Source organism: Hylobates moloch, unplaced genomic scaffold, assembly GCF_009828535.3.
Source record: "Hylobates moloch isolate HMO894 unplaced genomic scaffold, HMol_V3 SCAFFOLD_6, whole genome shotgun sequence".
Taxonomy (NCBI): Eukaryota; Metazoa; Chordata; class Mammalia; order Primates; family Hylobatidae; genus Hylobates; species Hylobates moloch.
The window spans coordinates 79,703,776-79,724,920 of record NW_026652281.1 but is presented as its reverse complement, the minus strand read 5'-3'; the positions used below and the strand labels follow the sequence as shown (position 1 = coordinate 79,724,920).

Below are 21,145 nucleotides of genomic sequence, written 5' to 3'. Positions count from 1 at the left end.
GTATGTTAGAAGGCCTGGTGTTTGAAGCTCTGAGACAACTGTCTCTCCTTGTTTAAGATTTATTGTTTATTATATTTGATGAATTGCATACTTTTTTGATGTATATTTTGTTGCATATACAGATATAGTCAGTACAGCCTTTGCTGAAACCAAACATAGTCTTTGCTGCCTCAGCCAGGTAGAATGTGTGGTGCAGTGGAAGCTTAAACTCCAAAATCTGACATCAAAGCTCGTTTATAAAGCTGTCACACCTGGTAGTTGTCTACACTTTAGTCTGCAGCTAGGAATGTTAAATTTGTACTAGTTCTGAAGTCAACACATGATCACTTAAGTTCTTTGATTTTGCTTTTATAATTTACCTTTCTCTAGGTGAGCATGTGTCACAGAAAGATTGAATAAGATACAGTAGACATTGACTAACTGCTTTCTGTGCTCTAGTCAGCGGTGGCAATGTTTAGATGATGAATATCTTAGTTTTTTTTTTGTTGTTTTTTTGTTTTGTTTTTTTTTTTTTGAGACGGAGTCTTGCTCTGTCGCCCGGGCTGGAGTGCAGTGGAGCAGTCTCAGCTCACTGCAAGCTCCGCCTCCCAGGTTCACGCCATTCTCCTGCCTCAGCCTCTCCAAGTAGCTGGGACTACAAGGCGCCTGCCACCACGCCCGGCTAATTTTTTTTTTTTGTATTTTTAGTAGAGACGGGGTTTCACTGTGGTCTCAATCTCCTGACCTCGTGATCCGCCCACCTCGGCCTCCCAAAGTGCTGGGATTACAAGCATGAGCCACTGCGCCCGGCCGAATATCTCAGTTTTTAGGTTCTACGTGAACCAGTAAATGATTTCTATGCTGTTGCCCATGTCTTAAAACAGCAAATGCAGTGGATGCAATTCTTACCTCCTGTGAAAATGAGTTGAACGCTAATATATTTTCACCTTAACCTTTAAAATCACATCTTCTTTTCTTTCTGCAGGCATGCTCAGTCCCTGGCTGCGCTGCAGGCTTACTCTCACTGGTTAGCACAGTATTGCAGTGAAGTTCACCGGCAGAACACGCAGCAGTTCGTGACACTCATCTCTACTACCATGGATGCAATCACACCTCTAATCAGCACCAAGGTCTCGAAACAGCAAAGCCTACCTTTTATCTAACTCTCTGTCTCTCCTGTTCCTATACCCATTTACTAGAAAATCTAAATATGACACAGAGTTAGACCCATAAATCTTTCTGCTGTTATACACCTGTTTTATTTCATGTTCCTTTTTAGTTGTAGCCTACATGCATTCAAATACAACTTTACTTTTTTAGTTATCTAAGTTCCACATGAATACATGCTCACTGTGAAAAAGTAAAATGTCGTTCAGATTTCCAGACTAAAAAGTTCTGATACCTCTGAAACATTTTCCTTCGCGCGGTAAGCACAGTTGGGCATTGGTTGTGCAGGCACACCTCGTTTTATGCACTTCCCTTTATTGCACTTCACAGATACTGTGTTTTTTACAAGTTGAAGGCTTATGGCAACCCTGCATCAAGCAAATCTGTCAGCGCCATTTTTTTGACAGTATTTGGTGCTTCCGTGTGTTACATTTTGGTAATTGTTAGAATATTTCAGACTTTTTTGTTACTATATCTTACAGTGATTTGTGATCAGTGATCTTTAATGTTACTATTGTAATTATTTTGGAGTGCCACAAACCAGACTGCAAACTTGATTGATAAATGTGTGTGTTCTGACTGCTCCACTAATTGGAGGCTTCCCCATCTTCCTGTCTTTAGGCCTCCCTATTCCCTGAGCCATTTAGTAACCCTACAATGACCTTTACGTGTTCAAGTGAAAGGAAGAGTCATATGTCTCTTACTTTAAATAAAAATCTAAAAATGATTAAGCTTAGTGAGGAAGGCGTGTCAAAAGCCAGGATAGGCCAAAGGCTCTTTTTGTTGTTGTTGTTGTTGTTGTTGAGACGGAGTCTCGCTCTGTCGCCCGGGCTGGAGTGCAGCGGCATGATCTTGGCTCACTGCAAGCTCCGCCTCCCGGGTTCACGCCATTTTCCTGCCTCAGCCTCTTGAGTAGCTGGGACTACTGGTGCCCGCCACCATGCCTGGCTAATTTTTTTGTGTTTTTTGTAGAGACGGGGTTTCATCATGTTAGCCAGGATGGTCTTGATCTCCTGACCGCCAGCTTTGGCCTCCCGAAGTGCTGGGATTACGGGCGTGAGCGACCGCGCCCGGCACAGCCAAAGGCTCTTGAGCCAAACAGCCAAGTTGTGAATGCAAAGGAAAAGTTCTTGGAGGAGATTACAATTTCTGCTTCAGTGAACACATGAGTGATGAGAAAGCAGAACAGCCTTATTGTTGTTGATATGGAGAAAGTTTCAGTGGTTTGGATAGACCAAGCTAGCCACAACATTCCCTTAAGCCAAAGCCAAATCCAGATCAGGCCTTCAATTCTGTGAAGGCTGAGAGAGGTGAGGAAGCTGCAGAAGAAAATTTGGAAGCTAACACAGGTTGGTTCATGAGGTTTAAGGAAAGAAGCCATCTCCAGGATGAAGCAGCAAGTGCTGATGGAGAAGCTGCAGCAAGTTCTCCAGAAGTTCTAGATAAGATCACTGCTGAAGGTGGCCACACTAAACAACAGATTTTCTGTGTGGATGAGACAGCTTTATACTGGAAGAAGGTGCCATCATCTGGGACTTGGATAGCTAGAGAGGAGGAGTCAGTGCCTGGCTTCAGAGCTTCAGAGGACAGGCCAACTCTCGTCAGGGGGCAGCTGCAACTGGAGACTTCAGGTTGAAGCCAGTGCCCATGTATCATTCTGAAAATCCTAGGGCCCTTAGGAATTATGCTGATCTACTTTGCCTGTCTCTATAAATGGAACAACAATGCCTGAATGACAGCACATCTGTTTACATCATGGTTTACTGAATATTTTAAGCTCATTATTGAGACCTGCTCAGAAAAAAAAGATTCCTTTCAAAATCTGCTGATTGGCAATGCACCTGGTTACCTAAGGCCTCAGATGGAGATGTTCAAAGATATTAGTTTCCATAGTTTAAATGAATGGACTACCATCCGTATGGATGGTATTTGTCCATCCAAAGATATAAATATGGACTACCATCCATTCTGTAGTTCTGTAGCCCATGGGTCAAGGAGTAATTTTGGCTTTCAAGTCTTATTGTTTCAGAAATACATTTCATAAGACTATAGCTGCCATAGATAGTGGTTCCTCCAGTGGATCTGGGCAAATAAACTGAAAACCTTCTGGGAAGGATTCACCATTCTAGATGCCATTAAAGACATTCATGATTCATGGAAGCAGATCAAAATATCGGCATTAATGGGAGTTTGGAAGAAGTTGGTTCCCAGCCTCATGGATGACTTTAAGGGGTTCAGGACTTCAGTAGAGAAAGTAACCGCAGATGTGGAAATAACAGGAGAACTAGAGGCGGAGTCTGAAGATGGGATGGAATTGCTGCAATCTCAGGATCAAGCTTGAACAGATGAGGACTTGCTTCTTGTAAATGACCAAAAAAGTGGGTTTTTGAGGTGGAATCAACTGGCGAAGATGCTGTGAACATTGTTGAAATAACGGAGGATTAGAATAACACATAAACTCAGTTGACGAAGCGGCAGCAGGGTTTGAGAGGACTGAGTCCAACTGTGAAAGAAGTTCTACTGTGGGCAAAATGCGATGAAACAGCACCGCATGCTCCAGAGAAGTATTTCATGAAAGGAAGTCAATCGATGCAGCAAACTTCATTGTTGTCTTATTTTAAGTAATTGCCACAACCACCCCAACTTTGAGCAACCACCACCCTGTTCAGTCAGCAGCAGTCACCTTCAAGGAAGACCCTTCACCAGCAAAAAGATTACCGCTCTGAAGGCTCAGATGATTGTTAGCATTTTTAGCAATAAACTACTTTTTAATTAAGATATGTACATTGTTTTCTTAGACATATGCTATTGCACACTTTATAGACTACAGTATAGTGTAAACAAAACTTTTATATGCATTGGGAAACAAAAAAATTAGTGTGCCTTGCGTTATTGCACAATTTGCTTTATTGTGGTGGTCTGGAGCTGAACCTGCAGTATCTCTGAGGTATGCCTGTATGTCCTTCCAGACTTTTTTCTCTTTTTATGTAGTAAGTAATAAATAAGTTTGTAGATAGCTAGAGATATAGCTGCTTTTGCCTAACAGTATGCCTTGGTTTTCCCTTACCTATGTAGAGCAACTTCAGGTTTTCAAAATGTCCGGTGCTTTTTTTTGTGTGTGAGGAGGTATAATAATTTTCCTATTGATAGAAATGAGTTCCTTTTACGTCCATCTTACATATGCTAGTGGGCCTGTAGGATAGATTCCTGGAAGTGGAATTACTGAGTCAAAGGTTATATCCATGTTAAAACTGGACAGATTCTATTCTGTTATCCTCCAAATCTGCTATATTACTAGAGCATATATGTGCTTATTCTTTGAATTTTTTTTGTAGTTTTAGTCGTACATAGCATTTTATACATTTTTAAACAATGTATTGTTTTAATAACAATGTGTTGCTTTCCATAAATTTATGTTATATTTATAATTATAACTTTGAAAATAGTTCTGTCCCATTAGGAATATGTTTCATTATTTTCCTAGCCATTGCTGGACTTCTAGGCTGCCTCCTGTAAAAAATAAAAAATTATTATAAAGAATTCTGAAATGCATGCATTCATGAATGTAGCTTTACCCTTTTAGGTAATCTTCTTAGAGTAAGTGGTGATAGGTAATCTTAGAGTAAGGGTTAAAGGTTAGGAATATTTTGTGACTTTGAGAAATCATAGTAATTTTTTTTCCCGAAGTAATTCTGCCTGCCTTGACTTTTTGGTGTGCTGTTTTTATCTTAGTATTACCAGCATTAGGTCCCATCTGTAACACGTTTTTCTCCTTTGCTAATTTGAAAGCAACAGTGGTAATTGAACCAAGTATTTGATAGGCATGCTGAAGGGAAAGCAGTAGGAGAGACTGGCCTGAGTGTTAAGGCACAGAAAACTGGGGGGCTCAGGGAGATCTTGGCTCTGCTGGAGCAATTAGTGAGGTGAAGAATTCTAGGACCTGGATGACATGCCAGGGAGTGTGATTTAATAGCTGATAGGGAGCCACTGCAGACTCTGAGCTGAGAAGTGCCTCAGTTCAAGGCTGCTGGTGACTGTGAAGGAGGAACGGGAGGAGGTGATAATGGCTGCGGCAGGAGCTGTGGACATGACAGAGAAGATGGGCTTCTCTTGTGAGTCATCATAGGAAAAATTCTTGAGCTAGATAGAGCCTAGGTGGTATAATTTGGAAACCAAGAACCACATGTAGCTTGTGGCTGCCTCAGCAAAGTTCAAATCCCAGTCTTACAGGGATGTGGTGAGCTGACGTGCCCTCTTCCCTCTACAGGTCCAAGACAAGCTACTGCTATCTGCGTGCCACTTACTGGTCTCACTGGCCACCACCGTGCGACCCGTCTTTCTGATCAGCATCCCTGCAGTGCAGAAAGTATTCAACAGAATCACTGATGCTTCTGCCATGCGACTTGTCGATAAGGTGAGGCCCCAGAGCTCCCCCGGGGTCGCCAGGGCTTTGTGACTGAGACCCAAGGAAGTTGAGGAAGAAGAGTCTGGCCTTTGATTTTGTACTCAGAGCTTACAGGCTGTACCAGCATAGACGGATTTCTTACGTGTGTGGCACTGACACAAACTCAGTGATTCTCATCGTGCCCATTCTAAGGCAGGCAGTCAGTGTGCTGATTCAGGAGTGGAAAAGCACCTCCCAGTGTGCAGAAAGGTTTTGCTGCTTTGCAGCCTGGTAATTTCAGCCAGTGTTGTGAGAGTTCTCTTTGCGTTCTTTCTGATTCAAAGCAGTCTGGTTTTTGTTGTCACTGTTCTGTGTGTGTTCTTTGGGGTTGAGAAGTGCCAGGCAACTGCACTTTCTTAGAATCCTCAAAGGAGGCTCAGGCTAGAAGTTTAAAAACCACCTAACAGGAGGGAGGGCAGGAAGGTTTGAAGAGGATACCAGAGGGCACCAGGATGTGATTGCAGGATGTGACCTGGTGCTAGGGGCATGGATTGTCATGGATTCTCCTGCAAGTCCTGCTCTAAGTAGCTTCTCAGAGGACTCAGAAGCCACCAGCTGAGCAATGCCTGAGATTCAGTGTCTGCAGTGTGATTTCTCCCTCTCTAATACTTCAAGTATCAGATTAGAGAGGAAACGAGAGCTCCAGGAATGATGATTGAGGTTGGCCTTGGGTTATGCTAGACCTAGACATGGTGCTATTACTTCATTTCATCTTCCTCCCTAAGTTGCCTTCCAGTTGGACCAAAGACCCTGCCCAGGTTATAAGAAACGAGCCTGGGGGCTAGGGTTCCAGGTGTGCAGCCAGCGGGTGCTGAAGGCTGTGTTGGGCATGCCTCTCCGCTGTCTTTGGCTCTTTGACCTCTGATGGATGCCTTTGGGGTGGTCTCTTGTAGGCCCAGGTGTTGGTGTGCCGAGCCCTCTCTAACATCTTGCTGCTTCCGTGGCCAAACCTTCCAGAGAATGAGCAGCAGTGGCCTGTGCGCTCCATCAACCACGCCAGCCTCATCTCTGCACTCTCCCGGGACTATCGCAACCTGAAGCCCAGTGCTGTTGCCCCACAGAGAAAGATGCCACTGGATGACAGTAAGTGACCCCTAGGCTAGGACAGCTGGGGAAGGAGGTAGGCAGGCATTGTTCTTTGTGGCAGATGAGATTTGCCCCAGAGGCTCCTGAGGTAAATTTTTTTTGTCCACAGTCCCACAGAGGCTGAGCAGGAAGTCACACTCGGGGGTGGAATCCTGCTACCTATGGAATTCAGTTAAGACAGCAGCCAGACCTATTTCCCGAATCAAACTGTCTCTTCTCTTATTTAAAATGTAAAAAATGCTGGAGCCCTAAGAAAAAATGGAAGACACTGGTGATGGTGCCTTCTGTCTATAAAATACATCTTAAGGTGGTTATTGATCTATTTCAGATGCTTGTGTAGGCAAGCAAAGCAGTTCACCTCTACACGCTGGGAAAATGCGCTCAAGAACTGTTTTTCCAGATTGGTTTCAACCTTTTTCCAAATACAGATCTTCCAGAGGTTTTGAAAGATGGCACTTGAAGTTTGCTGTTTATATTAAAGAAAGAGGGAAAAAAGTGAATAAGGAAATATATCTTTGAAATAACAAATAGTACTGAAATATTTTAAAAATACGATCTCCTTTCACAAAAAGAAAATAATAGAATGTTATTAGATGGTGCCATTTATGGAATGTCAGCAAAAATGCTTGTGAAATGTCAGAAATAGTAATAAATACTATACTCTTTAAAAAACATTACTTTTATAACCAGGAAGATTAACATATGTGCATTGTACAAATATATTAAAATAGAATAATATAAAGAAGGAAAAAATAACTCCTAAATCTGACCAGTTTTAATACTTTAGAAAGTAACCATTTTAACCATGCTGCCTTCTTACCTTCCCTTTTCTATTTTAAAATATGCTTCATGGTTACATAGCTGGATGAGAGTAGCTGACATATTGAAGGTATACTGTGTACTAGGCTCTTGCCTTGGTGATTTTATATCCATCGTCAAGTCTCTGGCTATGCCAGCATCAACTTTCAAAGTCTGGTGTTGGTCTCTTCCTGGTTCTAAGTATTTTTCAAAAATCAGTAATTCATTCAGTTCTCACATCAGCCTTATGAGTTCGGCACTGTTATGATCTTGATTGATGATTAGCATGAGGAAGCTGAGGTCTAGAATTATTAAGGAACTTGCCCAGGGTTTGCGTCCAGCTGTTGTGGAGTCACGCTTTTTCATGTGTAATGGTCTCCTTTCCGCACTTTATCTTACATGGGAGTTATGTTGGTCAGCATGGGCGAGGATGTGCTCAGTGGTAACAAACAACTCCAGAAGCGTAGTGGCTTAATACAAGAAGAAAAAGGGTATGTTGTTTGTACTATATGTCCAGCTTGGGTCAGCAGAGTGGGGAGGTCACATAGGGACCCAGGCTGTGGAAGGCTCCATTTCAGTGTGTTCACTCTGGAAGGGATTGTGGTGAATTGCGTAGTGGTTCTTAAAGGTCTTGCCTGAAACTAACACTACTTCCACCTCGATTTCCTTGGCCAGAGCCAGCTACATGGCCTTGGCTTAACTTAGAGGGTCGGGAAGTGTGATGCCACTGTGTGCTGAAAGGGTTTGCAGTGTAGTATGTGAATGACGTCTTCAGTATGCTGACTGTGTGCAGGCACTGGGTTGAGCACTTTGTATACATTATTTCATGTAACTTCCTGTGTAACCCTGTAACCCTGTGAGGTATGTCTTATCCTCATTCCACAGTGTTGAAATGAAGGTTGGAAAGTTTCATTTTTCTTATCTCAACTTTATACTTTGAAAAAAAATTCCAAAGCTACAGACTAGCCGAAGGAATAAGAAAATGATGAACAACTGCATTTCTCTCACCCAGATTCACTAATTGTGAATGTTTTGCCACATTTGTGCTCTCTTTTCTGCAACACACTTTTTCTTAAAAGCCAGCTGTTTAAGTTGCAGATAATTGACACCTCATCTCTGAATACTTAACCTTTGTATCTATATAGAACAAGATATTAAACATTGTTACAATAATGTTATTTAACATGTAGCCACATTAACACTCTCCCCAGTTGTTACCAAATTGTTCTTTTTTGCTTTTAAAAAATCCAGGATGTAATCTAGGATAGTTTTATTGTGTTTGGTTGTTGTATCTCTTTAGTCTCCTTTTATCCAGAAGAGCATGCCCAGTTTTTGTCTTTCGTGACATTGGCATTTTTGTAGCGTCCAGGCCTGTTTTCTTGTCATGCGTCTCCTAGTCTTGTTTTGCCTGATTGTTTCCATAGGTTATGGTGTAGTGGTGCATGTTCGTGTTCGCATTTCCTCTTGCATTGCTTCTGTTTGTCCCATCCTTGGTGATGCTCAGTCTGGGTGCCTGTTGGGAGTAGGGCCTGCCAGTCTGTCCATTGGGAAGGTGCTTGGCAGGTGTAATTGCTCAGGACTGTAGAGAAAGTGGGCGAAGTCAAGAGTTGGACTTGGGTCTGAATGGCTCCAGCTCCTGTGTTCTGCACCACTTTGCCACATTGCCTCTTTCTTCTTGAAAAAAAAAAAAAGAGAAAAGGTTTTTAATGGTTTTATACTATCCTGTCTCATGAAGTACAGCAGTTATCCACCCCATTCTCCTATTATTATATACTTATAGTGCTTTCAATTTTTGACTCGCATATTTTTTTAAATACATCTTTTGTCCTCGTTTGAATTTCCTTAAATGCCATAGGTCAGATTTTGGTCTCTTGACTGTTGGTTTTTCGCCCTAAACTGCTTCCCCTGTTGCCTGTGCGTTCTTGAGGAAGTGGCTGCCCTGAGTGCGGTTTCCTGGCTGAGTGGAAGTCCACGTGCTTGTAGTTGTGGACGGCTCCCTGCTCAGCAGTGTGGGTGAGCCTTTCCTTTACTCTCCAGTGTCACTGTGACTGGGGGACCAGGACCAGGCCTGTGGCGAGAAGCATCTTCCTTCATCCTCAGTCCTGTGAGTGGGGCGATGCTCTCTATCCACGTTTTCAGATGAGGCGCAGCAGGGCCAGGCCTGCCTCCATCCGCCTCCTGAGCATGTCTTCTTTCTGCCGTACCCCCTCCTCAAAGCTGCGGCAGTCCCACAGAGGCTGCTGAGCACTGGGGTTCGGGGAACCCAGAGAGTGCTGCCAGGTGGGAGGCAGCTCTCAGGGCAGCTCTCAGCCCAGCTCTGGCTCAGCCTCTGGTGGTCGCTAGGGTTGAGTCTGCTAGGCTCAGGCTGAGCCATGGGCGTCACCTTAGGGAGGCTGGTGGGAATGCATCTTAAGGGGGTGACTCCACTCACGCTGGGAACAATGGCAGCATCTCCGTCCTGGACCTTCTTAGATGGCTGGCACACTGCTAGCATCGTTCAGGACCTTGTCTCTAATCCCCACTGCAGCACTGCAAGGGTGGGGTTGTCGGCTCTCCCAGATGGATGAGGGTCCTGGCCACAGCACGTAGCCTTCAGATGATCACCTGTGGTTCATAGCCAGGGCTCTCTGACCTCTGGCCTGTTTGCGGCCCACTACATCTGTTTTCCCTGTGTGCCATATGGAGTCAAAAGTCATCTCAGGGTTAGCATTATATATTGTCAATAACATAAGAACAGTAATTATATGCCTTATCAAGCTACAGGGCTAATAGCCAAAGATGGATCAGGCAGGTTGTTCCTGCAGCCAGCACCATTACATGTGCATGGCAGGTGTTTGTGGGATTACTGGGCTGGAGTAGCGTCCCACTGAGAGACAAGGTTTGAGCTGCATGTGTCCGTCCTGGCCTGTGACCTTATGACACTCATTTTTCTTACCAGTCTATTCACCATCTTTTAGATTTGATTAAATCCAAGGCACCCAACCTGGGGGTACATTTATTTTTTTTTTTCTTCTGTGGACTTGTTGCCGATGGCCAGAGGCAAAACAGAGGCAAAAACCTGAGCAAGCAGGCAGGCAGGCATCTTCTCCCTAACACACACACCAGGCTTCTGGAGTCCTGGCAGTAATAATAGTAAAAACAAAAACTAAAACATAAAGAGAGGAGAATTTATATTGTAATCAAGAGACTATTCCTTTAGTGAGACTCATGTGATCATCTTCTTGGTACCTTTGCAAGTTTCCTCCCCCTCCCTTGTGTCTCCTCTTACCGTGCTTTCTCCCCAGACAGCTTATAACCTGCAACTCATCTTGATTTGCAGCCAAACTGATTATCCACCAGACACTCAGCGTCTTAGAAGATATTGTGGAGAATATCTCGGGGGAGTCCACCAAGTCTCGACAGATTTGCTACCAGTCGCTACAGGAATCCGTTCAGGTCTCCCTGGCCCTCTTTCCAGCTTTTATCCATCAGTCAGGTAGGAGCTGGCCCAGAGGCCCCCACTGGTGGGTGGTGCTAACAAGGGCCAGAATGCCCACTTAGATCTGTAGAGCACACTGAGTCGGTGCAGTACAGGCCTTGACTTATTCCGTGCAACGAAAACTGGTACTGAAGGGAAAGGGCAGTGATGTTTATTTGCGGAGTCTGGGGCCAAGGCCCTTTGGAAAAGTGAGTGGAGCTCTCCATATGGGCCTTGGCACCTACAAGAGAAGGCAAGAGAGCTTTTTTGGCTTAGTTCTCCTCATTTTGTGGCAAGGTGCGTTTGCTGAGATCATTCCCCTCACCTTTGTCTGTCACTGTCAGTGATAGAGGGCCTCTCTAGCTCTGTGGATGTACTTGCCCAGCTCTCATGACAGCATTATAGTAGTCTTGTCAGTTTTACAAGAGAAATATCAGGCACTTCTCAGTCAGCAAATATTCATTGCCTCTTGCAAGCAGATTGCGTGCAGTTAGGGCTGAAACACGCTACACAAGTTAATTGTTGAGATCTGGAAGTGACACTGTCCTGTATGTAACCAGTATTTTCTGCAATTAATCCATTTAATGGACCAGGGCCATGCAACCTAAATACACCTTCATTATCCACTTTCAACCACTTAACCCCTGACCCAGCTGCAGGGATTATTAGTCATAGGGGGAAATGGTTTAAGCACTCAGGTGTTGACCCAGTTGAGTAGTTTCATCAGTGTGGGCACAAAGTGATCCCTCTCCAGTGAAACTGACCGTCACTGGATGTCTGGCAATGAGGGAGGGTTCGAGATGACCTTCATTTCCTGTAGTGAGCCACCAGGTGGAGGTTCCCTATACCAGAACTATTTTCTCAGCATGTCCCTAATCATTTTCCACTTTCCGTCATTGGCCCTGATGGTGTTGGGGAAATGTTTTCAGCAGGAAGCTGTAGAGAAAGCTGATAGTGGAGATTTCAGGAGTAGATTGATGAAGCCCAGGGTTCTGGTTCTTACTGTGTGCAAGCCTCTGACGGTGTCTCTGCCCCTTTCCTCAGATGTGACTGATGAGATGCTGAGCTTCTTTCTCACTCTGTTTCGAGGCCTTAGAGTACAGATGGGTGTGCCTTTCACTGAGCAAATAATACAGACTTTCCTCAACATGTTTACCAGGTAAGCACAGACCCACCATCTATGGTTTTCACATTCAAGGGAGAAGTAGTGGGTCTGGCGACAAAGTGTGGCTTTTTGCTCCTGTTCTGCACTTGCCACAGCATGGGTTTTCATGCTGGCCCCCAGAGAAACATGTGGTTGCTCACTGTGTGGCTTTCTCCTCTGTAGAGAGCAGTTAGCCGAAAGCATCCTCCACGAGGGCAGCACGGGCTGCCGGGTGGTGGAGAAGTTTCTGAAGATCCTGCAGGTGGTGGTCCAGGAGCCAGGCCAGGTGTTCAAGCCCTTCCTCCCCAGCATCATCGCCTTGTGCATGGAGCAAGTGTATCCCATCATTGCCGAGGTAGGGGCTCAGGTGATCCCCTGTGCGGCGCCCCCATCTCCAGATTGGGAAGGGAGTGAGATTTCGCAGAAAATGCATTGCGTTTTAAAGTTCATTTGTTAGTTTAATATGCTTGTAAAGTAGTTTCTGCCAAGGAATAAGGCCTTTAGTGTGGTACAGTCTTTTTATATTGATTGAGTTCATTGGAGCTAGTCTAGTGTAAGCATAGCAGTTATTCCACAGGGTCAGTTGCTAAGATCAGTCTCCTGTGGCAAATTTTATACCTTTAAGAGACTCTGATTTTCTATAGCAAACATTCTAACATATGTACTTTCCTATTAGAAACATTCATGGTCTCGAGGATACAAGGCAAGTTCTTGAAACCATTCAAACAAACCTTTCAATGTTACAGGAAAGCCCTTTGTCCTTCTTAGAAAATAGGCAGGCACTCAGCATAATAAGACCCGGAATAAGTATAGATTTAATTTCAGTTTTTTTGGTAATAGTCATATAAATAAGAGCTAATCTTTAACTGTCTGAACTGAGACTGGGACAGGTCCGGTTGCTGTGCATTACGAAATGCACTGGGCCTATGAGGCTTCCTCTGTGGATGCTTGTGGCCCCTGGTGTCTATTTAATTTTAATCAAGGCTGAACTGAATATATGTGGGCCTTCTAATTTTGAATTCTGCAGAGACATTTGGAATAAGGGATTGGGGGAGTTGGATTCAATGAGAAAACACTGCAGAGGCTGACCCTTCTCCTCTAACTCCTCTCAGAATCATGGCTGCTGGGAAGGAGGAGACTGGCCCAGAGAGCCTGGCTCCCAAGTGTTCTTTAAACCCTCCCCTTCTGGGGAGCAGAATGGCTTTAAGGCGTTGGGGGTGTCTTTAGCCTCCGTGGTTGTGTAAGACCAACAGGTTAGTGGGACAGCATTTTTTATCGTGGGAAAAGGAACAAGCAAGAAGATCTGACAGGTCGAATAGAACAGAAAATCCATACTCCTAATTGTTCATCCACTTGGTAGCTTTTTTCTAGTGTAAAAGCTGAGTGCTTATCAGAAAAAGGGGCCCTTGGCACTGACGTGTGCATTCTCTCTCAAATGTGGGCCATGTCTTTCCTGAAGAACTCGCGGTGTGAACCGCCGACTCCAGGGACTGGATGTCTTTTGCACAGGCAGTGACAGGCATGTGGATGGAGTGTTGACATTTGGCTTGCTGTCACGAGGCGTCTCCTAGGTATCTTTGCTGCCCTGGGCCCAGGCCGGAGCAGCTCCGCAAGCTGTAGGTCTGAGCGTCTGTGTGTCTCTGCAGCGTCCCTCCCCTGATGTGAAGGCCGAGCTGTTTGAGCTCCTTTTCCGGACGCTCCATCACAACTGGAGGTACTTCTTCAAGTCCACCGTGCTGGCCAGTGTCCAGAGGGGGATCGCTGAGGAGCAGATGGAGAATGAGCCCCAGTTCAGTGCCATCATGCAGGTAACGTGGGGGGCAGGGGTGCTGCCAGGTGACTTCCTCTAACCTGGCCACTGCAGCGAGTCCTGTCTTTGAAGCCCCACAGTCTTGGGTCTGAAGCTCAGTTCTGCCTCTTAGTATTGATGAAGTTAGTTAATTTCTTGGAGCCTCAGTTTCTTCATCTGTAAAGTGGAGCTAATGTTGCCTGGGTCACAGGTTTGTTGTGAGGTTAAATGAGATGACATACACAGAGTGCATGACACTTGGAGATACTTGATAAACGTCAGTTCCGCTGACCTCATAGTGCTGTTTCCCCAAGGGTAAAGAGCCTGCCTATGCCAGAGTCACCCAGGTCCTTCTTAGCGGGGAGCTGCCTGAATATGAGTCTATGAGTCTACGCAGGAGGGTCCCAGACCTGCACTGTGATTCTGACTCTGACCATGCTGGGAGAAACACTGCCCTGGGAGGGAGCATTCGCTTTCAGGGCAGATGTAGCTGTCCATTGGAGAGAGTGCACTGTCTGGGAGCTAAATAGCCCTTGCTGTGGAAGACTGGGATGGCATCCCCTCGCCCAGACAGCCAGCCTGCTCTGTGGCTGCGTCAGGCACTCTCCCAGGGTCTGCGCTCAGGTGTCTGACGTTCTCATCTGAGTCTAGCTAGGGGAGTCTCTTTCGGTTTTTTCAGTGCATGCTTTTCCTCATGGGGAAGCAAGAGTGATTGCCACCCTTCCTCCAGCTCCCTACTAGCACACAGCATGCACATGGGCATGCACGTGCACATGCGCGCACACACACACACACTCACTGACTCTTGTATGGCAGTTCTTTTCAGGCATGTGCCTTTGCCCTGGCCTTCCCATCCCTGGCACCCAGCGAGGCCTCAGGTCTGCAGTACTCAAGTGTTTGCGCCTCTCCTGCCTTTCTCTTGAACCCTGTCCTTGCCTGGAAGACTTCTTTGGCAGGCTGCTGCCTGGTCCCCGCTGAGGGCTGGTGAAAGGCACTTTGGAGAATAGTTTCACAGTTTGGCAGTTTCTTTTAAAGTTAGATGTGTGGTTACTGTATAACCTAGCAGTCTCACTTCTAAGTATTTTACCCAAGATAAATGAAAGCATATGTTCACACAACCTGTACACTGATGTTTATAGAAGCTGTTTCATAATTGCCAAAAGCTGGCCGGGCGCGGTGGCTCACGCCTGTAATCCCAGCACTTTGGGAGGCCGAGGCGGGTGGATCACGAGGTCAGGAGATTGAGACCATCCTGGCTAACACGGTGAAACCCCATCTCTACTTAAAAAAAAAAAAAAAAAAAAAATTAGCCGATCGCGGTGGTGGGTGCCTATAATCCCAGCTACTTGGGACGCTGAGGCAGGAGAATTGCTTGAGCCCGGAAGGCGGAGCTTGCGGTGAGCCAGGATCTCGCCACTGCACTCCAGCCTGGGCGACAGAGCGAGACTCCATCTCAAAAAAAAAAAAAAATTCATAATTGCCAAAAGCTGGAAACAATTTGAGTATCCGGCAGCTGAATGAATGAACAGGCTCGTGCGTGCCCCTAAGGGACTGGCACTCGGCAGTAAGCAAGCATGGATTCTCGGTACAATCAGCAGCATAGATGAGTTTCACATGCATTCTGCTAGGTGAAAGACGCTAGATGCCAAAGGCTACGCATGGTAGGATCCCATGCCATTCTATGACATTCTGGAAAAGGCAGAACCACAGAGACAGATAATGAGCAGTGGTTGCCTTAGGGGTGAGGGTGTGAGGGGACGTTCCGGGCGATGGAAGTGTCCTGTCTTGGTTGTGATGGTGGTGGTACAAATCCACAGGTAGGTCAGAATTCATAGAAAGGTAAACCTCAAAAGTTTTACTCTGTTATACTTCCATGAACCTAACTTTAAACAGTAAATAAGTGGAAACTATTGGTCATCATGGAGATCTCATCCCTGCTGCAGGGATTACAAGATCCCCCTCTGGTAGCTTAGGGCCCAGGGACAGAATGACAAAGCAGTCGCCACTTGTTTTGTAGGGGGGTCCTGCAGACCACCGGCCTCCCCCACTGCCCCCATGGTCACTTTCTATTCTTTCTATTGGAGCAGGGCACTTTGTGTTGGTGTGCGGGGTGTTTCTTTTTGCCCCTGAACTAGTAAATTTTTTTTTTTTTTTTGAGACGAGTCTTGCTCTGTCGCCCAGGCTGGAGTGCAGTGAGTGGCAGGATCTCAGCTCAGTGCAACCTCTGCCTCCTGGATTGAAGTGATTCTCCTGCCTCAGCCTCCCGAGTAGCTGTGATTACAGGCGTCCGCCACCAAGCCTGGCTAATTTTTGTATTTCTAGTAGAGACGGGGTTTTACTGTGTTGGCCAGGCTGGTCTTGAACTCCCACCCTTCAATGATCCGCCCACCTCGGCTTCCCAAAGTGCTGGGATTACAGGCCTGAGCTTCTGTGCCCGGACTGAACTAGTAACTTTTATACCCAGGAATTCCAAAGCAGTTTAAAAATACTTTGCTTAGCCCCCAGGCAGAGGCTTAACCTCCAGGTAGAGGCTCCATGAAGGAGCCTGTAGGGCTTATGGCTTATGAGACAGGGGCTGCAAGGAGAAGGAGGGCAAGGGAGGGGATTGCTTGGCTTGAGCGGGAGCAGGCAGGCAGGCTTTGGTGTCTGCCAAGATTGCTGAGGGATTTGACTAGAGGTGTGAGCTTCTTGCTTCAAAGCCAGGTCTTGTGATGGGTTTCTAGAGGTTCGTTACAAAAGGTATACATGAGACCATAATAAGAAGCAAGGCCCAGTGGGGAAAGCATGAGCTCTGAGACTTAGGAGGAGCGTCGCAGAGGTCTGAGCTGGTGGGCCAGAAGCATCAAGACAATGGGTACCCTGGCCCTGGCACTTGTTCTTCTGACATGGGGTAGATGCTCCAGAAGTGCTTGGTCTTGCAGTTTATAAAATGGTGGTCTCATTTCCTAGGCTTTCGGACAGTCCTTTCTCCAGCCTGACATCCACCTTTTTAAACAAAATCTCTTTTACTTGGAGACTCTCAACACCAAGCAGAAGCTGTACCACAAGGTAAGTGCCCCAGCTCTTGGAAATATTCTTCCATCAGGGGCATCGTGGCCTGCGTCCCACCCTCAGGTTACTCACCGGAGAGTGTGACGGAAAGTGGATGGGACCCGGGACAGGCCCCTGGGGGCCGGCTGCCGCTCACCTGGTCTCTCTGCCTGCAGAAGATCTTCCGGACTGCCATGCTGTTCCAGTTTGTGAACGTGCTGCTCCAGGTCCTGGTCCACAAGTCCCATGATCTTCTGCAGGAGGAGATTGGCATTGCCATCTACAACATGGCCTCAGTCGACTTTGATGGCTTCTTTGCCGCCTTCCTCCCAGAGTTCCTGACCAGCTGTGATGGTGTGGATGCCAACCAGAAAAGTGTGCTGGGGCGGAATTTCAAGATGGATCGGGTGAGGAGAGAAAGAGGCCGGGCTAAGAGGAGGACAGAGTGGGCACTCAAGCCTGGCACCTGTGCAGCAAGGAGGGGGCACATTGAGGCCTCTGGGCGTGGTCTGTGCCCACCCTGCAGCTTGGCGGCAGCTCACGAGATGCCTGCTGACCCGGTGCTGTAGCTTGATTGAGGGGCACAGCCTTTTCCCCAGTCTTGGTGTCTGTAGCACATATGTTCTTAGTCTCAGCCATGGAGGTCCTGAGTTCCTGGCTCTGCAGCCCCTCCATTTATCTTGGCATCTTTGTTCATACCCAGGGCCCTGCCGTTCTCCCTCCTGGGTGACGAGCCCCGGTGGGGCCAGCATTGGAGTGTGCCCAGGCTTGCATTCAGGCTGAGATGGTTGGTGCTTGGGAGCTGCACTTCTGGGTCCCCAGGGTTAGAGGTGGGACCCAGATTCCCTGGCTGTCTTGGGCTCTTTCCAGACTGGCCCCAGCTTAGCTTGGGCTGAGTTGCTGCCAGGTCCTGGGAGGAGCCCTCCTAGTACTCACCCTTTTGTCCCACTGCTGCCACCTGTGCAGGGACTGTCAGGTGGGCTGTCCCCACCCGTGTAGCACCTCGGTGGGAGCTGGGTGCTGCTGGCTCTCGGTGTCCATGAGGCCATCTTATTGGAGCCTGACAGTGCCTGGGGCCTCCTTCCTCATGGGGCTCATCTGTTCTCTTCTTCCTGTGTCAGGTGACCAGGCCTCTCTCTTGCCTGATAGGAACTTCTGGGAACTTTTCCTTGTACCACTTTATACTTGATGAAATTAGGAGAAGAAATCGCTTTCTCCCTGGTCTTCCTGGGGTTCTTGACCTGAGTCCTCTGTGAAGCAGCTTGTCCATGGCTCCACCGTAGTGCTCAGATGCACACACCGCTCTCGCTGGTGCAAACCTGGCCGCCTGCTTTCCTCATTTGCCACGTGTGGCAGGGAAGCTTTTGCTTAGACTCATCCTGTTCTCCTTTGTCTTGGGATCTTCCTTTTCTTGGGACTTTTTCTCTCCTAAGCCTCTTCTAGTTCACTTCAGCCCCTGGATATGTTTTTTCCTTTTTCTAGGGGCCAGATCCTAATACTTAATGAGCGGCTTCTGACGACATCAATATCAGTCAACTTTTTGATTTAAAGCTGTGGTTTCACAATCTAGTTATAGGCCAGGCGCGGTGTCTCACACCTGTAATCTCAGCACTTTGGGAGGCCAAGGCGGGCGGATCACTTGAGGTTAGGGGGTTTGAGACCAGCCTGGCCAACACGGAGAAACCCTGTCTCTACTAAAAATAAAAAAAAATTAGCCAGGTGTGGTGGCACACGCCTGTAATCCCAGCTGCTTGGGAGGCTGAGGCACAAGAATCTCTTGAACCCGGGAGGCAGAGGTTGCAGTGAGTGGAGTTTGTGCCATTGCATTCCAGCCTGGGCAACAGAGCGGGACTCTGTCTCAAAAAAAAAAAAATCTAGTTGTATCAGAAGCACCTGGGATGCTTATTCAAAATGGAGAAACAGACTTCTCTGTTCTACCCAGGAAATTCTGGTTTGGCATTTGGGAGCCACTGATTTAAAAGACATCCCTTAGTTGGTTTTTTGAGGGTAAAATAAAAGAATCACCACCTTCCATTCAATCACTCACTGTGTGTTTGAAGCCAGCTGCTTCTCAAGCCCCGGGCCAGGAACTAGGGCACCAGTCCCAGCCTTCACCAAGTCTTTCATGGTAGACAGGCCAATACAGCGCCCTTTGTGGACCACACAGTGCCAAGCATGTGACATGTCTTGGCTCGAGTAGGCCTTCCAACAAGCCTCTGAAGTGTGGGTCCTGTTACTCCCCCATTTCACAGATGGCGGGGGCTCAGAAGGTGAGCAGTTCACAGAACTTGGAAGTGGTAGAGCTGCGAAGCAGGAGGCAGACCTGGGTGTTCTGGCCCCAGAGCCTGCACATACTCCCCAGAAGCAGAGAGCTCAGGACAGAGGCGCTGACCTGGCTGCTGGGGCCAGGAAATAGGAGGCATCTGTGCAGACTTTGGGAAGAGGCAGGCTTTGAATGGAGTTCTGGAAGAGGAATAGTGGTTGGGCAGGAAAATGAACTTGGTCCTGCTCCTGGGTCTGCTGGGGCTTGCTGGGCCTGTTTGAGTCCTCACCGAGACCTACACTGAAAAAAAAAGCAGGGTCTCACCGTGTGCGTGACGGCGGAGGTCAGGGCCTCACTTCTGGTCCAGGGCTTTCCGTGGCCCACGCTGCGCCCAGCGGGACAGGCCTCGGGACTGTGTGTGCTGCTGCTCGGGTGGCTCTCGAGTGGCAGGGGCGGCCTGGAGCCCCATGGGTAAGTATTCTGCAGACATTGCTGGGTGTGCACGTCACCTCGAGGTGCCATGGTGAAGAAGAGGGCTGTCACCACAGCCATGTCTGTGTTTGAGGGGCCGGACTCAGGAGCAAGTGTGTTGGTCCCTTCAGTGTGAGCTGGGGCCAGCTTCTTCATGGTGCAGCGCTTTGGTCTTTCTGTCCTTAGACTAGTGGTTCTGGTAGGGCTTGGTGGCAGCCTGGTGGTGAGGACTCAGTGAGTTGATGTCTGTATGTTGATTGCAACAGTGTCTGGCACCCGAGAGGCCCTAGGGATGTATTCCTCTTGTTCTTTTTCTCCCACAGCGCCTGGCACAGAGCCTCTGTGACACGCAGTGCAACAGTGAATAGAAGTTTTGAGTTTTAGAAAGTGCTCCCCTATCTTCAGTGCACACTCTGGGATGGAAGTAGCTGTTGGGGTCTGGTGGGTGGGTGACCTGGTGTGTTGTCGGCTGCAGCTATGCCCCTGCCTTCCAGGACCTGCCCTCATTCACCCAGAATGTGCACAGGCTGGTCAACGACCTGCGCTACTACAGACTCTGCAACGACAGCCTGCCCCCTGGCACTGTGAAGCTCTAGGCCTGCTACTGCCTGGGGACACAGACTTCTGCTGCTGCCACCTGCGCCAACCCTACCTTCCACCACAGATGTCTCCCAGACGGGCCTCGGTCACACTCCTTGGCTTCTCCCACTGCAAGCAACGCTGCCTGCCTCTGCCGCTCCTCCACATCTTGCCGCTGCCCAGCAGAGCTGGCTTCTGGGTCCACCTGAGCACTGGATGGTGCTCCCAGGGCATTGGAGCAGGCGGAGGGGTGTGTGGCCAGGTACTAGGAGGCACCGGGAAATCCCGCGGGGTGGCCCATACAGACCAGGCGCATGTGGGTCATGGGGCAGAATCGCCAAGGACAGCTCACGACAGTGCCACCTTCTCACCATTCCAGCCAAGGAGAGATGTGACATCGGAACTGCTCTGGCACTTCTGTCAAGCCTCCCCCGCCCCAATTGCCTTGAGATCTCTGCTCTTTGTCAGAGATTTGCAAAGACTCACGTTTTTTGTTGTTTTCTCATCATTCCATTGTGATACTAAGAAACTAAGAAGCTTAATGAAAAGAAATAAAATGCCTATGTTGTTGTTCTAGAAACCCTGGCTGGGGAGCTGCTTGCTACTCACAGCCTCCTTGAGGCCGAGTTCCCAGCAAGGCACATCGTGGTGGGAATGTGGGCAGTGCGGCTTGGAGTGGGCTGGCTCCTGGCATCTCCCACATTCTAATGGTGTCTCCCTGACTGCTCTTACTCAGTGAGGGGAGGGGAGTCCCTCACTGACAGTTGGCCAGATGACGGAGGGAGGCTGGAGTCTGGGAGGGGGTCTCGCTGACGGTTGGCCTGGTGCTGGTGGAGGCTACTGGGAGGGGGTCTCGCTGACGGTTGGCCTGGTGCTGGTGGAGGCTAGAGGCTGGAGGCTGGGAGGGGGTGTTGCTGACGGTTGGCCTGGTGGTGGAG

General features: G+C 47.8%; 1 protein-coding gene across 1 annotated transcript in view; it reads left to right on the top strand.

Annotated features, from left to right (window-relative positions):
- The window catches only part of XPO6 (exportin 6), an 82,006-nt gene extending 61,219 nt beyond the window's left edge, over positions 1-20,787 (top strand). The window contains exons 16-25 of the mRNA XM_058440370.1: positions 965-1,109; positions 5,414-5,560; positions 6,484-6,673; positions 10,794-10,949; positions 11,976-12,090; positions 12,259-12,430; positions 13,722-13,883; positions 16,814-16,912; positions 17,071-17,301; positions 20,123-20,787. Coding sequence (XP_058296353.1) covers positions 965-1,109; positions 5,414-5,560; positions 6,484-6,673; positions 10,794-10,949; positions 11,976-12,090; positions 12,259-12,430; positions 13,722-13,883; positions 16,814-16,912; positions 17,071-17,301; positions 20,123-20,224 — 1,519 coding nt within the window. The 3' untranslated portion in view covers positions 20,225-20,787. The remainder of the gene's footprint in view (positions 1-964; positions 1,110-5,413; positions 5,561-6,483; positions 6,674-10,793; positions 10,950-11,975; positions 12,091-12,258; positions 12,431-13,721; positions 13,884-16,813; positions 16,913-17,070; positions 17,302-20,122) is intronic.
- Positions 20,788-21,145: the final 358 nt, after the last annotated feature.